The 22,707-nt window shown below is 44.2% G+C and overlaps 1 protein-coding gene across 2 annotated transcripts in view; it reads right to left on the bottom strand.

The window, feature by feature from the left end:
* Positions 1–22,494, bottom strand: part of filip1l (filamin A interacting protein 1-like) — a 39,257-nt gene extending 16,763 nt beyond the window's left edge. Inside the window, exons 1-4 of one of the 2 annotated variants that reach the window (XM_067260377.1) lie at positions 21,917–22,494; positions 8,956–9,277; positions 7,852–8,025; positions 7,592–7,770 (exon numbers count right to left, since the gene is read on the bottom strand). In XM_067260377.1, the coding sequence (XP_067116478.1) occupies positions 7,592–7,770; positions 7,852–8,025; positions 8,956–9,267 (665 nt within the window). In that variant the 5' untranslated portion in view covers positions 9,268–9,277; positions 21,917–22,494. The other variant, XM_067260379.1, reaches the window with a different exon arrangement.
* Positions 22,495–22,707: the final 213 nt, after the last annotated feature.

Here is a 22,707-nt window from a genome sequence, read left to right as displayed (position 1 = left end):
TTATTGCCTGAATAATTAACTCTTTGAGCCAATAGACTTGCAGTTTACAACCATTAAATGAATTAAATGATTCCTCTACAGTTTCTATAAAAATGTGACAAGTTCTATGTTAATCCATGCATGTCTAAATTTCATAAGCAATTTTCCGTATAAAAATTGGTTGGCTATGAACAGTTTGATACATCATGTTTCAATTACTGTAAGCCCATGTGGCAATGATTAATAACCTCCTTTGTCAACATTTTATAATGTAATTATAAATTAATAGTTTAAATAATAATTTTGCTGCAACATTCTCAATTACTACTACAAGAGGCACTCTATATCATGGTATTTTTAACATTACAAAATAGCAAAGAAAAGATTATACTTCTGATGTTCAATCCTACTGTATGTTGGAGGAATAGTCCATCATCAATCATGTGAAACACCTCACATTAAACCTTGCCAAGACATAAGGAGGAACGAAATTTAAGACCCAACAGTGTCTCTTTAGTGCTTAGTCCTCCAATGGATGGATTGGGACAGTGTGATCCTTCGAACAGATCCATTGTTACTTGCCAACGAGTCCAGCCCAAATATTTTAGTTTTGGTTTCTATATCCCGCCTTGACATCCGACCACCTCAATCTCGACAGGCAGTGTTGGGCTTCAGGATATGGCCTTGAATCTATTTCTCCCATGGTAACCCACCTCCTTCCACCCCCACTTCAGTTTCAGCTCTATTCAACTTGGACTTGAAACACTGGAAAGTCGACACTTGTAAATTCCCAAAATTGATGAATGTGGGTGGGGAAAGTTACAGAAAGGAGCATGAGAAAGCCAATCTACCTCTTCTCAAACAAAGGGTGCATTCACAACGAGCAAGTAAACAACACAATGATCTTTTTGACAACCCTATTGAGTCTGCATCAGTTGAGCTCCGTCAAGGAAAAGTGAATTGAGGCCCCATCCCTGTACGTGTTAGTAATTAACTGGTCTTACCTAGTGTTGTTTCCTAACACACACAAAAAAAGATTTTAAACAAATCTAATTAACCACTTTCAGAAGCTCTGTTTGACACCACAGTGCCAGGAACCCACTAACTGGTAATCCAAATAACAGGAATATGGCAAGCAATATACAATAGCTTTCTTGCAATCATTTAGAATTTTCAGTTAATATGACATTGTTCTGAATTTATAATAATTATAACGTGTTTATTTAGCAGACGCTATCATGCAAAACAATGTGCAGGGGAATTTCAATCTGAGACCTCTTAATGTACAGTCAAATATTAAATCACTGAGCTATACCTGTACCATGTACCGTGTTCACTGTCTATGAAGCTGTCATATTTTGGACCATATACTGTGATGATTTGCAGTTCCTGGGAAGAGAACAATCTGGAGTATTTCAATAAAACTTGCGAAAGCCTCAACAAACTCAACAGCAGCTGAAATAAACCATAACACCTTACCTCAGTGGCAACTAATGACAAAGACAAGCAAAACCTACTCACAACTGGCCTTGTCACTGTATGTTACAAGCAGTTCTCTAGGACATGTCTGGTTTCTTACTGCTGGTTGTCACTCCACTTGAAACAATACAGAACAATGAACTGGCCCATGTTTGTCAGCACTTTAAACATATACAAATCTCTCTGTGATCTTCCAATGAAACAACAAGGAACATTAGCACATTCGTTTGCACAATTCAACTGGAGCCGGACGGAGAACGCCTTCACCGTGATAAGAGATTTCAACTGGCAGCTTTAGGGCCTTTTTCTTCGTCCATATTTCACTCACTATCTTGACACCATGTTGGCACTACTAGGAGCACAAGCACAGCCTCATTGTTCAGACACAGCAGCTGCCAGCCTTAAGGACGTCATGTCCAAATTCTCACTGTCGTTTCCTTCCAGGCTGACAAAACCAGAGGGAAAAAAATTGCCTGGTGTTTTCCTCTATTGCAACTTTTGCCAAGTCGTAATTCAAGAGTTATCCTGTAATGTCTCTGAAACTATGATAAATTAGATAATAATTGCTGGCCTGGTTGGTAAAAGTACCCTCCACGTGTCATTATTGGAATATTTGCTCTTCAGTTTTTGTATTCTCCGTCTTTGGCTTCGGTAGTAACATTACATGGTTCACAGAAAGTGCAGGAAATAGATTCTATGTTCTGTTTCTTTACTCGGACAGACTTGAACTTTCAGTAGAAATATACTGCTTGACCAACCCTGTTGATGACTATTGACTGATTGTTGACTGACTATTTAGCTCTTTAGTTCATAATATAACATTGGCCTCCACTTTAGAAAACAGTCCCTCAAGTGATATTGAAGCCAGCTGAAGGCATCAATTGTTTTATTCTTGACAGTGACACAAACTTGGCAAATCTACGCAAGTTTAAATTGAAGATGCAAAATGTGATACATGATAGTTCAGCCAAAAATTCCAAAATTGGCCACAGAACTGGTCAGGTAGTGTAATTTACTCGGGCCCACACACATCCCTGTATGGTAGACTTTCTGTATTTTTCAATCAAACCCCCACAGAAATCTCTGCCATATTTAGTCCTTTATTTTCCATGACCTTATCTTTGGGAAATGCCATCCAGTGTGATAACCAGGGAAGACTATTCCCTTTAATCGTGTATTCCTTACAAGGCATTACCCCTCAACAAAAACTGGAGAACGAGGAAAAATAATACGAGCTGTGAGGCTGCTGTGGCTGGTGGGGGTAATCACTGCATTCTCTCAGGGATCTGTAATCACATGAAGCCATACAGTGATGGCTCCCTGGACCTTACATTTAGTCATTTAGCAGACACTCTTATCCAGAGTGACTTACAGTAAGTACAGGGACATTCCCCCGAGGCAAGTAGGGTGAAGTGCCTTGCCCAAGGACACAACGTCAGTTGGCATGACCGAGAATCGAACTGGCAACCTTCGGATTACTAGCCCAATTCCATCACCGCTCAGCCACCTGACTCCCACCTAAATACCTTTTACATTTATGGAGGTAAAGAAGGATTTTCTGTCTGGCAGAAACACACTCTTTAAACTGGACTTTCATGTGGGTCTCAGTCGTACTCCACCCCATTGAAACACACGCTGAGTTGGGATCTGCAGGATGAAGGGATTGCAAAGATGCTGCTCTTTGAGTATTAGGTGACGTGAAAAGTCTGTATTATAAACGGAAATCTATTTGCTACTAAGGCAGAATGCTAAAATGCCTTGAGTTTAGCTTCTGCTAGTTAGTGTTAGCTAAATAACAAGCAAACAAACCGGCTAATCTAAATGATCAGCAAGCGGCTGGAGTTACAGAACTTCAAGTGGAACACTTTGATCACAGTGGTCTTATCGAACAGATTTCAACTTCAGTGATTCTTTGGTTTCCCATGGCTGAGTGAATGGGACAATCCAGTCACTATCTGGACGTAATAGAAGGAGCAGGAGGTAGGGGGGGGGGCAGGGTGGGGGGGGCAGGGTGGCTGGCAGACTAGTCGAAGTTAGCACAATCAGGAATTGGCTCACTTTTTCCAAAGTGTCCAAAACCACGCCTGTCTGAAACAGTGACATTAGTGAGACACTCAAGAAGGCCATGAAGGGGAAAGAGAAGCTTGTGTAGTATCCATTCCAGAGCATCTCAAATAAAAGCATGAACATAAACATATTTTACAACAAACACATCTGTGTAAAATGTGTTCACATGGAAATAGTGATGAGTTTGTTTGGGCAATTAAGTGTCTTCGAGGCAATTAAGTATTTTCTTTATTTTTTGAAGGAATTGGTAAATGTGTCATATTTGTGTGATTCCTGATGGTCACCGTCACACAAAGCAAGGCTAAAACATACATTTCATGTCAAGTAGGGTTTCGTGATTTACATGTTGCACGCAGTCACTTGATGAATTCTTCATGCCCTGGTAATCAGCGGTAAAAAACTAAAAGAATGTACAGTATGCTCGAGTGAAAACCATTTGGGAAGTCGTCAGAATACAGGTGTGCAATTCTGAAGAGTCATGACAGACATAAGAACCTTGGCTGTGGGCTCAGGAATCCAATTTGTCAGCTAGATGAATGATGTTTTTGATGCCAGTCTTTTCAACGAGCACTGGAGTGATGGTGTCTGTTGTACATGGACCAGACATGCAGTTGTAGAGTTGTGAAGGTGGATGCTGCTCACGCTTGCAGCAAGAAATGGGCAGCTGGCTGACATCTTCCTGTAACAGAGCGATTTGTAGCAGATATGCACATACATGGAAAGTTCACTACCTAGCCTGAAGCAAAAGTGTAAGGTGGTCATAAATAATAATGGATTCAAGATAGCAAATGGACACGCAATGTACTATTTTCAAAGAGTAAGGGAGGCAGGACTGGATAATAAGCATCTCTGGCAACGATGACATCACAATGGAATGTTCCACATGCACCTGAATGATGTCATTGCTGAAATAACACAACTGCACAAAAATACTGAGCTACCTGAGACTGGGAAACCTTTGGGAGGGGAAGAATGCTATAAGCAAATATGATATCTGTGTTTTCAGCCTTGGGACGTTTGAGTGCTATTTTGCAAGATAAATTAAATGTCCAAAGAGAACATTTGAAGCAAGTTGCAGGGTCAGGGTATGTGGGTGTGTGTATGCTTGAGCGTATGCATGTGTGTGCTTAAGTTATGTTTGCTGCAACATCTGCTCATGGTTAGAGTGGAGCTAGACTCTCACATCCCTGGCCTGTTGTAGCAGGCTTGCAGCAGTGAGGTCATCAGCCCTGGACGGCAGCTCAATAGCCATTTAATCGGAGGAGGACCGGGGGGGGGGGGTGGGGGGGGGGGGTACCGGTTGACCCATAACCCCCCCAGATTAACATGCTGCTTGGGCTTTCCAAGGAGGGGTCACCCAACAGTCGGAGGCTCAGAGCCATGAAACAAGGTCAAAATAAAAAGAAGTAGAGTAGAGTGTGTGAGGGAGAAAGAAAGAGAGGACCATGGTGTCTGTTCCCAAAGCTGTCTACACATAGCCTACAGAGTATGTAATCACCGCCACAGCTTGCCAGGACCCAGGAAAGGAAATGATTACATCCAGCTAAAATGCGTCGTACAACAATGGATTAACAAGCGTGAAATTAAAACCCGGTGCAGAGCTGTGATCTTCAAACAGGCCAGCCACGACCCAGCTTGTGGCTTTGATAACAGAGACAGTTGTTGTTACCCTCTTCAGAGAAGTGATAAGTAGTTCCTTTTAGAAGCTGAATGTTCCGGAGTTCACTGTTTTTCTAACCTCCGTGGCTGGGTCTTAGGGAGGAAAGAGCTTTTAAGAACAGAAGCCGTAACAGCACTCACTGAGGTCCGTGAATGGCTGGATGGCTGTGTGCTGCAGTATCTACTTCTGCTCAATTCGGCTCAATTTAATCCATAAACAAAGGAATGCCAAAAAAGACATTACGAGGTTCCATGTTGGTTTACATCCAACCGATTTCATAAGCTTTAAAATGATCAAGCAGTGCCCTACTTTGCTGATTTTGAACAAGGAAACGAGACACTAAACACTGTACATCCTCCCATGACAGCTGCCAGCCTCGCTACACTGAGCCTACATAAAAACTCCAAACAACTCCTAAAGGTCAGAGACACAGGGATATTTGATAGCATGAAATGGTAAAGCATAACTCTTAATTACCCGGATTAGACCAATGAAAAGGCTAATCTCTCTTCAGAGGATTGTCTAGACAAACAACCTGGGATTAGAAGAAGTAAAAGAACACCTAAGAAACACACATTTACTCTGCTGATGTAACGTAGCTCTCTGTTAGACAAACATAGAGCAGAGTCCCTGAGCAGAGATTGATGACGATGGCAGATGTAGAGAAACCTTCAGCACAGCTCATTTGTTCTCTCACTCCTTCTTTAAAATACAGAAACTTGTTTTCACACTCATTCACACACACACACACACATATCCATGTCCACTGCAGCCAAATGTCCTCTGGCAGACTTGTAGCCTCCCTGCACAAAAAAAAAAAAGGTCCGTCCGTTTCCATGACAACCTGACAACTTGTTGAACATGAGCTATAATTAATGCTTCTCCAAGTCATTGTATTCCTTGCCTTTTTTCACCCCATATAAATCTTTCGCTTTTGCTCAACGGGATAATTAACATGACCCTGGACAGATGACTGTTTTTCATGGCGGCCTCTCTTTCCTGACATGCTCAGTGACGGAGCGCAGGCCCTCATCCTCATCACCACTATTAAGCCAAATAATACTGTACGCCAACACAGCACAGATAATGCTGCCACCAGAGACAGACCACTTCTGTGGGCTACCTGCCACTGATCTGTACCCTGTGAGCCTGAGGGGGGTTTGGCAAGTGTGTGAAGTATCTGAGGCAGCGGGGAGAGCTCTTTCTTACCTCAGCTTTAGAGGACGGATATCACACCACCCTTGTTCAACTGTTTTTTCACTGTGTCAAGATTCTTGATCGAACATGATTAGATTACCTATGACATTACTGTAACCGACCTGCACGTACGGTACCCTCCATTCAGGTTCACACCGATTACACTGGTAATCGGTACACTGAAGGACATTTCCTCAAATTTCATTTCCTCCCTTATCGCGCGTTGTAACGGTGTTAGTGTTCGCTTCCCCTTTGACTTGATACTTCCAATGTTTCTGCCTAATAAAGACATTCACATTTGAGCCCCTAGACTAGGCCAGCGTATGTGTTTGTGGAAGCTTTAGTGAAACACTGCTATAACAACGACACAGGGAAGTTTCATTCTGGGCCAAGTCTTTAGGCCAAGTTATGTTCCAGCTGTTGTGTCCAGCCAACAAAAGTCACATTTCCTGTCCAAGAGTGGGTCATGGGTGAACTATTTCACAATTATAACAGGGTAACAGTCTGTACCTCTGTTCAAATAAATTAAAAGATTTGGATTTGTTGCTTGCAATCATCTTACGCTGTCGTCGATTTCTTGTGATGCTCGGCAGCTGTTGTTTCATTATTTTTTGAAGGTGCTTTGAAGCTAGAAACTAAAGACTTCTTATAAACTGTAGTTCCTTTGCTTCAGGGTAACATGTTTCAACAGAACTGAAGTTAGCTCATTTTCAAGGTAGGTATTTCTATTGAAAGCCATCCAGAGACTGTTCTATAGTATTTGATGATTAATCAAACTTTGCTTTACGTAAGCCCCTGTTTCTGAGATTTAGACAGAGAAAATAATTGTTTGACATCTTACTTCTGAGACTTGGCACAAGTGGTAGTATATTTCAGCAAAGATTGAAAACTTGAAGTCATAACATCAAGTTATTGATAATGTTGCTATGATTTACAAACAGCCAAGCAGTATAGTTGAACAACCTTGACAATCACCATAAATCATGATGTGCGCCAACCTCTTTTCGGCACCACTAAAATCACAATCACCACCAGGACAGCCTACAGTACCGACCTCTCTCGCTCCTGCTCCAGCAAGTTGGTGAACTCGTCACTTTTCCTCAAGGTAGGTCTTTCTATTGAAAAGTCATCCAGAGACTGTTCTATAATATTTGATGATTAATCAAACTTTGCTTTACGTAAGCTCCTGTTTCCGAGATTTAGACCGACCTCTCTCGCTCCTGCTCCAGCAGGTTGGTGAACTCGTCACTCTTCCTCATGAACTCCCCGTGGTTGCTCTTCTCATCGTCCAGCTTGTAGAGCGCCTGCTTGTGAGACTGCTCCGCCATCAGAAGCTGCTCCAGCATGCGGCGGTGGGTCTCCCTCTGCTTCTCCACCAGCTTGTCCAGCTGAGGACAAACATCAAAGGGTTTGAATTAAGGACAAAAGACCTTTGGGGGAAACGTCAACATTACTCGAAGCTGTTGTACCTCAGCCATGGGCTTCTCGTAGATGTCCTCCTCGAAGACGTCTACTTTGCCCTGGATGCCGTCTCTCTGTAGAGCTTGAAGCACCTTCTGTGGAGTGACAAAGCCATATTTGGCCTCAAGCAGAGCCAGGTCGATCTTCTCAGCCTTCAGCACAGTGATCACCTCATCTCTGGCCTGCGAGTGGAGGAGAGTCAAGCCTAGTAAATCGACCTTAATGTACATGTAATGTAATGTGAACTAAAAGGAATGAAGAAAAATATGTTTATTTCACTTTGAGATATTTCTTACACCAGTGGTTTTGGTCAAAGGTTTGTGCAAGTTTTATTTTCAGACCACCACCAACCTCTGTTTCAGAAGTTGATAAATTAATGTTTAGACTAAAGAACAGTGTCCAGGGCCTCCAGACCATCCCTCAATCCCTTCATCCCTCTGTCCTTACATCCCTCTATCCCACCAACCGTGGTCACACTCTATCAAAAAGCCACGGTAGTGAGGGGCGTTCCACTCCTGCAGCCAAGGTCACCATGACTCGGCCGTCTGCGGAAAGGATTTGGGGCCTCAAGTCTGAGGATTCATAAAAGGCTGTAGATGTGCTGTTTTCTTTTAATAGGTTCATCTCACCGGTTCATCTCTTTTTATAGGCCTCTGTGTTACGGATGTGTGCGCCATCCATCACCGTGGGGGGAGTGCCCCCGGTGCCTGATGTCGGAACACTCCCCAGCTGTTGTCTGTCTGTTACCAGGAGAAGGCCTTTGCCCAGACAACTCATTGCTTGATGCACCAATATCACAGACAAGGCCTGACCTAGTTGACCCATTGCCAGGCCTGTGGAACCAATGCCAAATGAACCCGCTGCCCAGTCCAACTTTGTTCACAAGGAATTTTCCTGGGTTTGTTCCTGATCTGTTTGTTTTCGGAAAACCATTCTCTGCTCACTTTCCTTCAACACAGGTCCGGCTTTCTTCTCCATCCAGTACATCTATTTACACAACGACCCCTTTAGCCAGATCCACTGTACAACCACTCCTTTCAGGCCAGATACATTGACTCTACAAGCTGTATCTCCCTGACTGCCAAACTATTAGTCCCCACCTCCCACCTCACCTGCAGCTCTCCCTCCAGCATGCTGAGGAGGAACAGGAGGTCATCACGAGAAAGGTCCCTGCCCTTCCCGCTCGCCATCTTCTCCTTCTGGGTCGTGTTGCCTCCAGCGCTGCTGCTGCTGGCGCTGCCACGCCCGCTCTTGTGATTCCTCTGGACGGTTCCCGTGTCGTCGGGCGGCTCGCGGTGCCTCGCCCGCCCCCCTGCACGGCCCGACGGCTCCTCCCGCTCGGCGGCCCGTCTCCGGGAGCACGTCGGCTGCTGCGCCAGCTTGGCCTTCGCCACGTCCTCCAGGCTGTTGCTACGGGAACGCATCTTTGTTTACCTGTGGGGGCGACAGGGAGGGATGTGGTGAATGTGTGCGCCTCAGGGTTGGGATCGGGACGGGAGACAGCTGGACTATGAATGGCAGAGTGTGTGATGTGTGTGATGTATTCGGCCTGAGGGACTGTTCACCCAAGCATTGTATGTAGATGGATTTAGTCACTCATGACAATGATTAAGTTGTGTAAGTTGGGAAAGCCAACCACTCCTTTCATGCTGTAATTTATGATTTACTGTGTAAAATACAAAGAGAATGTTGAAAGTGAAAACTAAACTAAAAATCTCTTTTGTCTTTGTGTTTGAGCTGATGAAAATCACCCCCGGTGATTTATATCAGCACAAGTTGTATTAGTGTGCCTTTCTGACAGTTTATGAGTAAGAAGGATGGCTGGGTGATTGCACATGTACATTTGCGGCAAAAAACAGAATGATTCAAGCATGATGTCATCCCTACAGTTTAGGACTAGCTCGAGTGATCAACTCCCAGATCTGGGCTCCAGGCATAGAAAGCCAGATCCGTAAGTGTTTGCTCACGGTATCACAATGCAGATTCTCAGGAAAACCGTATTGAGGCCCGACCTCCAAGAACCCATTGTCAGTTTCTCTGCTGATGAGTAAGGTTTTGCAATAGAACAACACGACAAGTTCAGACCCTGACTAGACATGGTTATTACTCACACTGTATGCTTTGCCATGTCTTTGTGAGATGGCTATTGTAATTCAAGGATCCAGGTTTCAAGTGAGGTTGTTCAACTTTACACACACACATACACACACACACACAGCCTGAGCCCCTGTGTGTATACAAAATCTCTGTGAAGTGCAATCTCTTCAGTCTCAGACATGTCATCCAGTCCTGTAAAGCATTGTGGGGAAACTGAAAGAAAGTTGATTTCAGTTTACCGTAGCGCCCTGTGTATGTCTTCATTTGGCACTGATTTCTTAGACAAAGCTCTGTGTTTGGAGAGTAAACACTGCCAAGGGCTAACACCACTGGTCAGTGTTGAGTTTGACAGTTCTTAAGGCAGACCTGTTCCAGGAGTCAATCGGAGACTCGCTGGAAAATCTAATGGGTTCAGACAAAGCAGGGCATTAGTAACATAGGGAGTCAGAGGGGATAACCATGTTAAAAGCACAAAGAACACAAAGCAAGACACAAAGACTATTTACACCAAACAATATATCTCTAAAAATATCTAAAGCAACTTTATCAAGAATTATTTCTCTGTTATTTCTATCCCACCCATGATCAATGTAGAAATTCACTAAACCAAGCTTATATACACAGTCACAAAAAACCCACAACATCCTTCCCATTTTGAAACCAGATAAGGTCAAATATCACCTTACCCTACACTCTTGTGAGTGTAGTTTGTGTGCCAATCTGACTAACGATGACTTCACTGTGATCTCTCATTAATCTCAACAATCTAGCGTCATATGTCATTTTCAAACTGGCTGGTTCAGGCCCCTTCTTCTGTGTAGTAATGTGATCACAGATCTGTGCCAAAAGGTGATCTAATGATGACCAGCCGCTCATACCATTTCAAGGGATTAGCCTTCGTTTTTGGCTCAGAGGACTACATTGTACACACGCAACAGTCATTTTTTCATGCTCCTGCATGTTTTAGGAAATTATATTGCTTCAGAATAATATTAGAAGGCACATATCTCAAACCCACCTTTCGGTTCACAACTTATTTACTTGCTGCAACCTTATGATTAACACACATTTCTGTCTCACACCGAAACACACACACACACACAGTATGACCAGCACACCGTGTTTACTTGAATATCTGCCGTTTTTACAAACAATCGAAATGTCATAGCTCCTAACATTCCATTGCCGCTGCTAAAGATTTCATCACTCAGTAATGAGATTATCTGTGACAGCTTGTGACAGGAAAGTGGTTTAGCCACCCAGGGGAGAACGAGGACTGTGTGGTTGTGGATTCATAAGGATCCACTGTGCTCCAGCCTGGTTATGAGGTCACGGACCTGGCGGAGAGACAGGCTGGACCCAGCCTTACCCAGTGGAACAAAAATGGTCAAAGGCGCCTGACCCATGCAATGATGCCTTGTTTTCTCTCTCTTTCTCTCTCCCAATTTCTCTAATAATTTATCCTGTGGCTGGATAAGAGTGCTATTCTCCTTGTTAGTGCTATGCTATAGATACTATAGCAACTCCGTAATGCATGAAGTCTTTCTTAGCAGGAGTCCTCGGCTGTCAAAGGGGGTGTTTGCAGTCCCAGAATGCAGAGTCCGTTACGGTGATGACTTCACTTCACGTGTGTGTGCTGGAAGGCCGGGGGAGGGGAGGTTGTTAAAAGGGACGGGTCGAAAGGTGAGGATGCAGGTGTGCTTCCAACAGTTAACTTTTCCACTGTTTTTCCACTTGAACACTAACAAATATACACACGCGCATAAACACACAGACAAACACACAAAGATGAAAGTTCACAGACACACACACACACTGACGCACATGCACGTAACTGCTAAAATACAGTTCAAATTCTTGGAGCCCATATCACGACCCTGTCAATATGACTGAGAGAAGGTAAAAGAGAAAGGCGGAGGAGAGGAAAGTCAGTTCTTGTCAAGATGACACAAACATACACAAACACACATACACCAAATTAGATTTGTCAACATTTGACATTATTAAAACCCCCAGGGTTGCACAAAAGTTAAACGCTAATATCACCTTATCATAAAACATAGTGACAATATGATTTAATGTAACACTCTTCTCACGTAGTCGTTGTCTCCTGAGACACTGTAAGAATGAGAACAATACACATAATGGCACAGAATGTTAAACAAGATTATCTTACACACTCTCCCCACCCGGATACACACTAGCTTTTCAAGCTCAGAGCATTGTGCAAGCAGCCTGAATGCAAGCAGCCTGAATGCAAGAAGCCTGAATGCAAGAAGCCTGAATGCAAGCAGCCTGAATGCAAGAAGCCTGAATGCAAGAAGCCTGAATGCAAGCGCAAACGGAAGAAAGATCATATCCGTTGTCGGACTGCGTAATCGTAGATCACTTTTTGTTCCGTGATTTATGACAGCTATCACATACGTGTTACTGAATAGATTTTTTTTTTCTGCTGCAAATACCAGAAGGAGTATTCCCCTGTGCTTATTTGAAGGGTCCATTTTGTGCTTGTCATTTATCGTTCCTAACACATCACAATGTCATATTTTTCTTCAGTCTGATTTCTGCCTGCACAGGGAAAACAATTACCCATACACATACAAACACATTCACACACATGCATGCAATTGGCCAAACACACACACTCACACACATGCATGCAATTGGCCAAACACACACACTCACACACATGCATGCAATTGGCCAAACACACACACTCACACACATGCATGCATGCAATTGGCCAAACACACACACTCACACACATGCATGCAACTGGCCAAACACACATGAACACACAAGAACAACTCTGAAAGAATCTGATCTGATTTGAGCAAATACACAATTAAAGTTGAACTAAGTTTAAAACAAGACGTACAATTCAGAAGTGCTGCTGCTCCAGTGTCAGTGCAGCATGTTGACACAGCGGGCTTCTGGCAGCAAATGCGTAGATGACACCTTGTCATGCCCTGCTTCAGCGTCATCAATCACCACTGCATCAGCCCCTCTCCATGTCTTACCTTTATCACTTTCCTCAAATATTTCACACCAGAACCTTGACCCAGGACTGTCCTTTGCTGTGTGTGTGCGTAGGGGGGTGTTGGGGGGGTTTACGTGTTTCCCAATACTGCACAACTAATGGAGTACAGTAGACTACACTTCAAATTGCACCTTTACTGTCAGTGTCATGTGAACTGACAGTGAAAGAGCAAGGACATTATCATTTTTTTTCTCGAATATTTTTAACAACAAATTACTTGTGGAATAGTACATCGTCACTTGATCGGCTGGTGGTAGTTCATCTGTAGGCCTGCCGTTAACACCTCAAAAGAAACGAGAAAATCTTCAGCCAAGTCTCTCAGTCAGGAGCCTCTGGCTTTCCCGTCGCCAGGCCAAGGGGAGAGTTGTTTACAAACAGCGGTGTGATCACCGTGGCAACGGGCAGCGATCTTGGCTCCCTCAGGAGGTGGACGGCGGGCTATAAAACCGTCCGAGAGTTTCCTGGTACATTAGTCCCGAACTGTAAAACAACAGAGAACTCATTTGGGAATTCCATTGCTCTGAGGTATAGAAAGGCTCTGCCTGGGACACAACTGTAACTCCTAAGAAAGTGAAGGAGGGATGTTTGAGACTGGGCCGACCAGGCCAAACTGGAACTATTAGTTCAACTACAAAGTATGTCCCTGAGGAATATGACAACGGTGGCTCATTGTGGCTTTTGTGGTGGAAGGCTAATGCTTCTCAAGAAGAGAAAGAGACTGGACACAATGTACACTCACGTCCAAACAAGCATGCATGCATGTACATGAAGCACGTACAGACATGCTAGAAAGTGCCTCAGTACGTTTTGCGGGGGTCAGTGACACAATTAAATCCTTGATTACTCATTCACAGAAAAGTTAGCCTTGGGGTTTAAGTAGGTCACACAGCCTTTTAGATTGAGGGACGTGAATTTAGAATTTCCAAATGAGATGATCACCACTATCAACCACTACCACTTCCAAATGAGAAGCGATAAACAAGGACAGAGAGAGAAAGCAGAGAGAGAGATAGAAAGGGAGAGAGAGAGAGAGAGAGAGAGAGAGAGAGAGAGAGAGAGAGAGAGAGAGCGTGCAACACAACATTAAAAAGAGAAAGAGGAGAAGACTTGCAACCAAACACACGCAAACACATTCAACATTGAGGGATACAAATCCCCTCCCACGTACTCAGCCAAAGCAAACAGATAAATCTGTTTCAAATCTCTGAGCTCTCTCTAATAACCTGAACCGCTGACAGAGGGGACAATGGGGCCACTTCCCCTCAGGGAGGTAAACCAGGAAGAACAACCAGTCTGAGCTGGGACGTTACCTGCCAGGTACACGTTGCAGAAAGGTTTAAACTTTAAAGATGTTCAGGAACTTCACGTCTTTGTCCTTCACTTTTTCTTTCTTTACCTTTCATTTTCCTTTTTTGTTCAGTTTCATTTTTTTTCACAGAGTACACGCACGCACACACACACACACCCCACTACACACTCACAATAAAGATTCAATAGTAGAGAATTGGCTCTCTATCAAAATGTTTCCGCTTGTGTTGAAGTGTTGCCATGGAGAGTCTTCTATCACATGATGTCATTGTCTAATCCAGATGCCGAAGTCTAATAGGATGGTTTATGAGCAAGGTGGTATGTGGGGAAGAAATGTGTGTATGTCTGTGAACAGTATATGCGTGTTTCAATGAGTTTGCTTATGTTTAGGCATATGTGCGTGTGTGCGCATGTGCTTGTGTGTGAGTCTGTGGTTGTGTGGCCATGTCCATCTACTGTACAGTAAAACCATATTTGATACCAACTCTCCGGTTTCCTCGTTTGGCAGGGCAAGGCAGCAAAGGATCATCTTCAGCACCAGACTGTAATATTTCCCTTTTGCAAGTGATAATGAGGAGAATGAGGAGCCTGAGGGGAGACGGTGTATGAGGCCAAGAGCTGTCAGATAGTCACACCAGCTTCTGCTTTCAAATCACGCAGCTGACATCCGAGTCCAGCGATCGCCTGTCTGAAGGGAGAGGCCTGCTGCCTAGAGTACTGTCCCAGATGTTGGGACTGACTTAGCATGGAGCATGTGTTAAGGGAATATAAGGTAAGGGTGAGGGGCTGGTGTGGCAGTCCCAGACAGGGGCCCATCGCGGTAGTGTGTATAGTGGGGATGGCCTGTCACCGCGAGGGCCGCTATGGAAGACTGATCGTTTTGTACCCATACACTCACAAGCGAGGTGGTAGTCTTTCCGTCCTGTATCAGACATACTGTACACATTCCTACTGTACTGTTGCTCCCTGTGGACCTGCTGCAAGTCCTATTGTTTCAAAACCATATGCAAAAGTCCCATTAGGGTCTGTCTGAAGAATGTTGTGTAAGAGCTGCCTCTGTCTCTGATCTAGGTGGCAGCAATTTGACACCTCTTGGGTAAGAAGCTCAATGTTCACACAGAGACTGAAAAATACCATTATGTTAGAGTAAGACTAAACAACACTCTTTGTTGCTAGGTGAAAGTGGCTGAAGAGAGCGAGGAGCAAGCACCACATGAAAACTGTTAAAAGTCTTGACTTAACATTGTATTTTAGTGAGAAAACACAATTCCTCATAAAGTTCACCATTACTCAACACGACTGCACTAAATGTAGCAGTTTACTAGCTACTATGGCAAGATTTCCATGAGGAAGGTAAATCCAAATGATGCTTACTAGCTGGCTAGCTAGCCATGTCCCTTAAAGCAAGCTACTTGGCTAACTGGCTCACTGCATCCATGTCTCCTTGATGCTGCTGTGACGGAGGTCTGACAGGGTGAGATTACAGGGTTAGATTAGGGGGTTAGAGGGTCCACTAAACAGAAGGTTGGTCAATCAGGTTGGGTTTTCACAGTCTTCTCTCTATAGTGATCCATCTCCATGGTGCCATTCTTCATTTCATCACTTTCACTGCCTCGCATCCTCACAAGTATACTTTTGAATCCTTTCAAGAGTTCAGGCACAACAATGCTAAAATAAGGAACAGGTACTCTTTAAATTAGAGTAAATTTGCAACAAACACTTAATCTTGAGAATGGAGGCAAACAAGTTGCTTTATATGATCACTGGTCTCATCTTTTCAGCATGGAAATGTATTTTAACCTCCTACTAATATTTCACTGGCTAATACAAGGTTTACCAAATCTAGACTGCGTGAGGTATTTTGGTTTTACTACAGCATAGTAAGAGTCTCTTTTAGCCACACTCAATTTAAAGTGTGTGTGTATTTTTACAGAAGTATTTTTATTTCAAGAATATTATAATCCAGGAATCATATGATTTAGAGTTGCTGCAAAAGTTCTGACCGCTTCGTCTCACACATTTTAGGATGGTGCCCTCTACAGGACTAAATGGAAAACACACTGGACAAAATAAATCCTGCAATGCAGCTATAAAACAGATCTTACAGAGAAAGCACTAATTTGATGAACATATGTTTTGTCCTAGTCTAGTCTATAATGCGGTTTAGTGGCCATATATGCTTCACTCTATATGCTGTAAAGTCTTCTCCCAGTTTCACCCCCCTGCCCCCCCCCACACACACACACACACACACACACACACACACATAGCTGTGGCCGCCGCTGCTGATATGGTCAGCACGTCCATAGGGGAGTGGGCCCTAGCCGGGCTTGCTGTCTGCGTTGCCCTTATTAAGCCTCCACCGTGCTGATCCCACATCCCCCCCCCCCCCCCCCTCCACATTCCTCTGCTGTGTTTATGCGCCCGGGCTTGAGTTCGGATGATCGCCCTGTAATCCACGCCGCTCGCCGGCCAACGGACCTGTAGCTATTATTAGGGGTCACTCTATCCACTGTGCTGTAGTGAAGGGAGAGACAGCCAGACACAGACACAGGGGGTGTACTGTACTTTGTGACCTCCATCGCTGGCTTTCAGAAGCTTTCTCTTGTGCAATATTCTGTGTGATGTGTGTGTGTGTATGTTTGTGTAATAGTGAGGTGGCCAATGTCTTAGTCTATTAGTATTGACTGGTCCTTTTAATCAAACTAATTGCTTAGCGCCACACCAAGAACCGCATATGGTGGTTTTATCACCAGTTTATCAGATTAGCTCTACGCAAGCAGCAGGTCTTTCTAGGCCAGGTGTCTCTCTGTCTCTGTCAATCGATAGAATCTGGTTGTCTGTCTGTCAGGTTGCCTTCCTGTCTGGTGTGCTAGGGTCACACTGAGGATGTAGCATTACCATGGGTTGTTTACACGAGACTGCAGGGAATTTGCTTCGACAACACGTCAAGTTGAGGTAACACAGTTTCAGACCATTGACCAGCTGTCGGGGTCATATAGGGGGACCAATGATTTCCCTGTGGCACTCGATGAATCAATGAGCGCCTCCTCATTGATCTAAAAAGAGAGTGGTTTGGCTCTTTACAACCACTTACCATTATTGATTATCACTATCGTCAGGAGATCTGAACTCGGACAGCAAAAATGTACACATTTACAGAGTACATGAGATGTTTGAAAGATCTCTCATCTAATTTAGGCAAAATAGTTGTATTTTTTCCATTGTGACAGACTTTCAAACCTCCCTCCTCCATGTGCCCTTTCCCTTGCTCTCCATGTCTTCACCTTACCCAACCTTCTTTAACCCAGACCCAATCAAGCCCTCCCTGACCCTACATGAATCCCACTCCATCACCCAAAGTGCTGTACATGTGTCAGCAGTTTTAAATAATGAGAGCAAACCAATGTTCAGGGTACAGGGTGTAGAAAGTATAGGGTGGAAGAAGAGAGGGTAGAGGGGCAGAAAATAGACAGATAATTGCCCCTGTCATTTGAGGAATGCTAGACTTGCAAAAGGGCCATGTGGACTTGTTAAGCCCACTGTCACTGTTAGAGACGGTCCCTAGCGACACAAAACCACACATGGACAACAATGGGGCTGATGGGACAATAGGGGACATTTTAACAACTCATCTCTCCCTCTCTCTTTGTTTCTCTATCTCTATATTTATCTATTCAGCTCTCTCTCTCCCTCTCGCTCTCTTTCTCTCCTTCCCTTAGCGACCTCTACCCTTTACCAGCACTTATTTAGCAGTGAGCTAGCACCTGTGCAGTATCTAATCATGTTGTGCATTTTAAGAATTTCACAACCCAAGCTGAGAATACATAGCCTAAATAGAACATTCTCCAGGCTTTAGAGGATGGTGAAAGGTTGCATGTACTACAGTATTGTGGACCTTAATTCACCAAGGGAAGGTAAATTAGCAAATCAGATGTTGACTGTAGGCTACTCTGAGAATGCTGACAAGGGTGCCAAAACACTCCAATAAAAATATTTTAATCAATCTCCTATTGGCATATCAGGTATGATAATAATAACCGTTATGGTTATGATGGTTAATAATAACCATCATAACCGTATGACATGGAACAGTACCATCCCACCACATCCTGAAAGATTCCTGTAGTAGAACATCCACTGTACCTTTATCAAAAAGAAAACATTGATTTGCCTATATACTGTTTCACTTTTAATGTCCAACTCCCCAATGTGAAAAAAAAACTGGAACATTTAGTTCAATCAGACCTCCTGGTTATAACTCGAATTGTATATTGTAAGATATAATGTGTGATTGAGAGTGTTTGTGTGTTGCAGAGGATATTTGGATAGCCTGAAAATTCCCACCCTACCTTTGGTATTTCTTATTTGACCTAACCAGAGGTTTGTTCCCCAGCAGGTACACTGTCTTCAGCAGTGCATCCAGCTCCCTCTGACAGCTTTATACTGTAGGGGATTCACACGGCTGTGAGACACCCAGGTTAGAATTCCTCTGGCTCTTTCATACATTAAATGGAGGCCCTTTTATTTCGCTGCTGAGTTTTGAATGCTGCACACACTCCATGAATCACTCTGGACTTGGGTATATTTTATGCAGCAACTGGCAGTCATTCATTTACTTCATTTCATGTTATGGAGAGAGAAGTAGGGGCAGTTGGCCACACTGCAATGGCCTCTGACATTTGAAGACACTTGTCTTTACAAATCACACTTAAACACTTTAGCCACTAGCCGACATCAGAGTTAAGCATCCAAACATTACAGCAATAGGATTAACATCAAACTCACAATCGTTTTACTGAGAAGCACAGTTTCGTGGCAGGCAGGCAGAGTTTGTGAGTGGTTGTAATGAAATATTCTCGCAATAGTGTTTTTCAGACCTGGGTTAGATACAGTACTTGAATCAAAAGCATCAAATCAAAGTATTGAAGTATTGGATTGGATTTAGAACATAACTAGTACCTTTTGGATGGTTTGATTGGCTTCAATGTACTGGGTTAACGTCATCAAGTGCACCCAAAGTATTTGGCGGTATTTGCAAATAGAATTTGACCCAGGATCTGATATTTATAGAGTTCTTTTCCCAGAGCCCCACCATTGGCATTTTGTGAGGAAACTGGATCCCCTGGTCTAAAACCGACTCTGGCCCCACTGCCCCTCTTTGGGGAACGCCATGTGCATTCTATGTACTTCGCACTGGTCAACGTTAGCCTCAACTCAACACCCGCTGTCACTCTAAGATGGATTCGAGAGACCGCAGATAGAGTGCGGCTAGTTTGGTTTGTTAAACGTTTTAGATCAACACTTGTATTATTGTTTTTGTTGATTTTATGTAAAGCACTTTGAGCTGCAATTCTTGTATGAAAAGTGCTATATAAATAAAGTCTTACTTAACTTACTTACTCTCGCTGGCTAGCTCCGCCCCCTGACTCCTCTTTGGCCACTCGGACGATAAACAAACATTATTGAAACCCATGTTTTGGTCGACCATTTTTGGTCAACCATCCCTGGTCCAACTTCACACTCCGGCTTGTATTTATGGAGCTCTCTGTAAAGTGTGGGGGTGGTTGTCACTTTCCAGCCACGTGTCGATAGGCTACTTTACAGGAGTTTTGAAACATCTGTTCTCTGAGAACTTTGACAGCGCCTGGCATGAGTTGAAAGGGAGGCGAATTAATGCAGCCTTGGCTGGTATCAGGGGCCATGGCCCACCACCACATGTTAATGGGACAGAATGATGATGATCAGGTTCTCAGTGCTTCACATCGGCCAAATGAGGGAGTCACCTCTAGTCTGATTGCTCCAGTATGAGTGCTGTCCAACGTCTTTCCTGGTAAGATTATTCCAGTAAATTGGTCACACTCCGACTTTAAAAACTCACTGTTAGGTTTTACTGTGCAGAGAATATTCATTTTGGTAAGATTCCATGATCTGGAAAGGCCTCTGATAGAGGTCTGTACAACTGTACTCTCAATCCGACACCTCTCCTCACATGCTATGATATAACTGATCATTCTAATCTGAGTTTTACACTCTCCCTAAGATCTACAGCGACTTCACACAGAACAGACATCCCACCACAGGGCTGCTCCTGCCTCTCTGAGGCAGACAGCTCAGGGGGGCTCTCCACGCTCCAGTGCTTGCTCTAAAGAGATTAGCCCGACACTTGGACTACCAACTGCTCTCCTTTGGTCCAAAGCCTTTTAAAAGTGCATCTGGAGCATTGGCTTGGTCTCCTTCTGTCAGTCTAAATGTTTACTTACAGGAGAAGGATTAAAGGAAAGATTACATTGGAGCATGTGGCCCAACATCTGTTTGCAAGAGGGTGAACAAGTAGGATAGGGTGTTGAGGACTGATACAGGGATGGACTTGAGACAACTTGGTGTGAGATGGTCTCAGCAACCCAGAAAGAGATCAACATCCACCACCTTGGGATGGGCCGGTCAGGTCGCCTGTGAGTGCAGTGGTCAACACCTTCTAACAATAGCACATTTGAAGTTTGATTGAAACTGGCTACAGCAAGGCTTGGAGCAGGAACCAAGCAGTCCTCTCCTCCTCTTCCTCTCTTTCCCATGGTGCAATCATTACTGAACTAGCAGAGGGTGGAGGCCCTGTAACCGGAGGAGGCACTGGCCCAATGAGACCCCCCCCCCCCACCCTCACCACCCCCCCACCCCCACCCTCTCGACAAGACACTCAGGGCTTTCTGGACAGGATGCCCTTTGGAAATACCCTGCAATCTATACGCTCAGCTACTTTGCCCAATAACTATGTGCGATGGCTGTAAATGTAACCGATGAATGCAACCAGGGATTGGTGGCTGGTGCATTATAGCCTGCTGTCTTTCGGTGGTGTGTAGATATGAGCATGCAGGACTAAATATATTGATCCCTGGAGTAGCTGGAACTATACAACTGGAACTGGAAGTTTACATACATGACAAACACCCTTTGTCAACCGATGTAAAGTACATCAGCAGTCATTTGGCTAAATTCTCAATCAGTTCATGTCTTACCGAGTTATGCATTGCAATTCATTTGCATCATCTGGACTGCCGCAGCCAGCAACATCAAGACAGCAGATGACAATGCAGTATGATGCATTAGGATCCATCTCACAGCCCATTTCACCAAGCTCTCCATCTATACCTTCCCATACAATCAGCTAAGAGGACTGCATGATTGCTGTATATCTGTCCAAGCTTTTTTACCCTGCCCCCTCATGTCTTTCCTGCAGCTGATGTATGTTACAGCAAGCGAATGCTCTAGTCACAGATGTTACTGAGGTTTACGCAGAAAATCCACTTACTGTGAGTGGACAGGCATTGCATTAACGCACTTGCAAGGGACTCGTGGTACTACTGCAGAAAATTGCATTTGCTGTCTAGATGTGTACAACCATGCCATAGATCTGTTTGTGGCTAGATTGAGTAGATTTGCCTCATCATCACACAGCTCCTTCGTCTCATCACTGACTGACAGCTAGTCTGACTTTGCACAATCTGAGAGATACGCAAGGGGCTGTTGTATATTTCTGTAACCGTGCATGCAAATAGCTGGGGGTGCATTCGTGTGTGTGTGCTATAATTAATACAAATATAAAAGTACAATCCTCACGATAGTCTTACCTTCGTGAGTGCTGAGCCACGAAGCTTTAGTCCAGACTGCAGTTATTGCTCTGTCTGCTTCTTCCGCTAAGACTTGTGCCGCGTCAGTGTTGCTATGGTCTCTGCCAGCAGAGAAGAAATGATATCCAGTGTGAGACGTCCTCTGCAGTCACTCGCCTCCTTCCTTCCCCGGTGAGAAGTCAGATCTGTGATGTCCTCAGCTTGCCTCTCTGTACGATCCAGGTGGATGGGGGGTGGGAGGATGTGTGTGTGCTGAATGGCTCCCTGGTTGGTTCTCACTGGAGATGGGAAACGTGCCTGCGTGTGTGTGCGTGTGTGTGTGTGAGAGAGAGAGAGAGAGAGAGAGAGAGAGAGAGAGAGAGAGAGAGAGAGAGAGAGAGAGAGAGAGAGAGAGAGAGAGAGAAAAAAAAAAACTGAGAGAAAAAGAGAGACTGAGGGGTAGAAACAGAGAGAGAGAGGAATGAGAGTCAGAAAATGAGAGGTAAGGGAAACAAACAGCAAGAGAGAGAGAAAGGCGAGGGAAAGAGCTGAGATTACAATAGTGCCAAACAGAGGGATTGAACAGAAGATTGGAGCAAGAGATGACCAGAGAGGGTGAAGGAAGGAGGAAGGGAGGGATAGGACAGGACCTGGCATGAAGATATCAGCCACTCTCTGCTAAAAATAACCCACCCCCTCCCCCTGACACCTCACTCCTGCTGCCTCAAAAAAAACACACACACACACACACAGCTTTAGCCAGATGGCTGTCAGTGGACACAGCCCTTGGGAGTCGGGGACTGTTCCCCAGT

Source organism: Osmerus mordax, chromosome 22, assembly GCF_038355195.1.
Source record: "Osmerus mordax isolate fOsmMor3 chromosome 22, fOsmMor3.pri, whole genome shotgun sequence".
In the NCBI taxonomy this organism is placed as follows: Eukaryota; Metazoa; Chordata; class Actinopteri; order Osmeriformes; family Osmeridae; genus Osmerus; species Osmerus mordax.
This window is presented reverse-complemented; position numbering and strand designations above follow the sequence as displayed.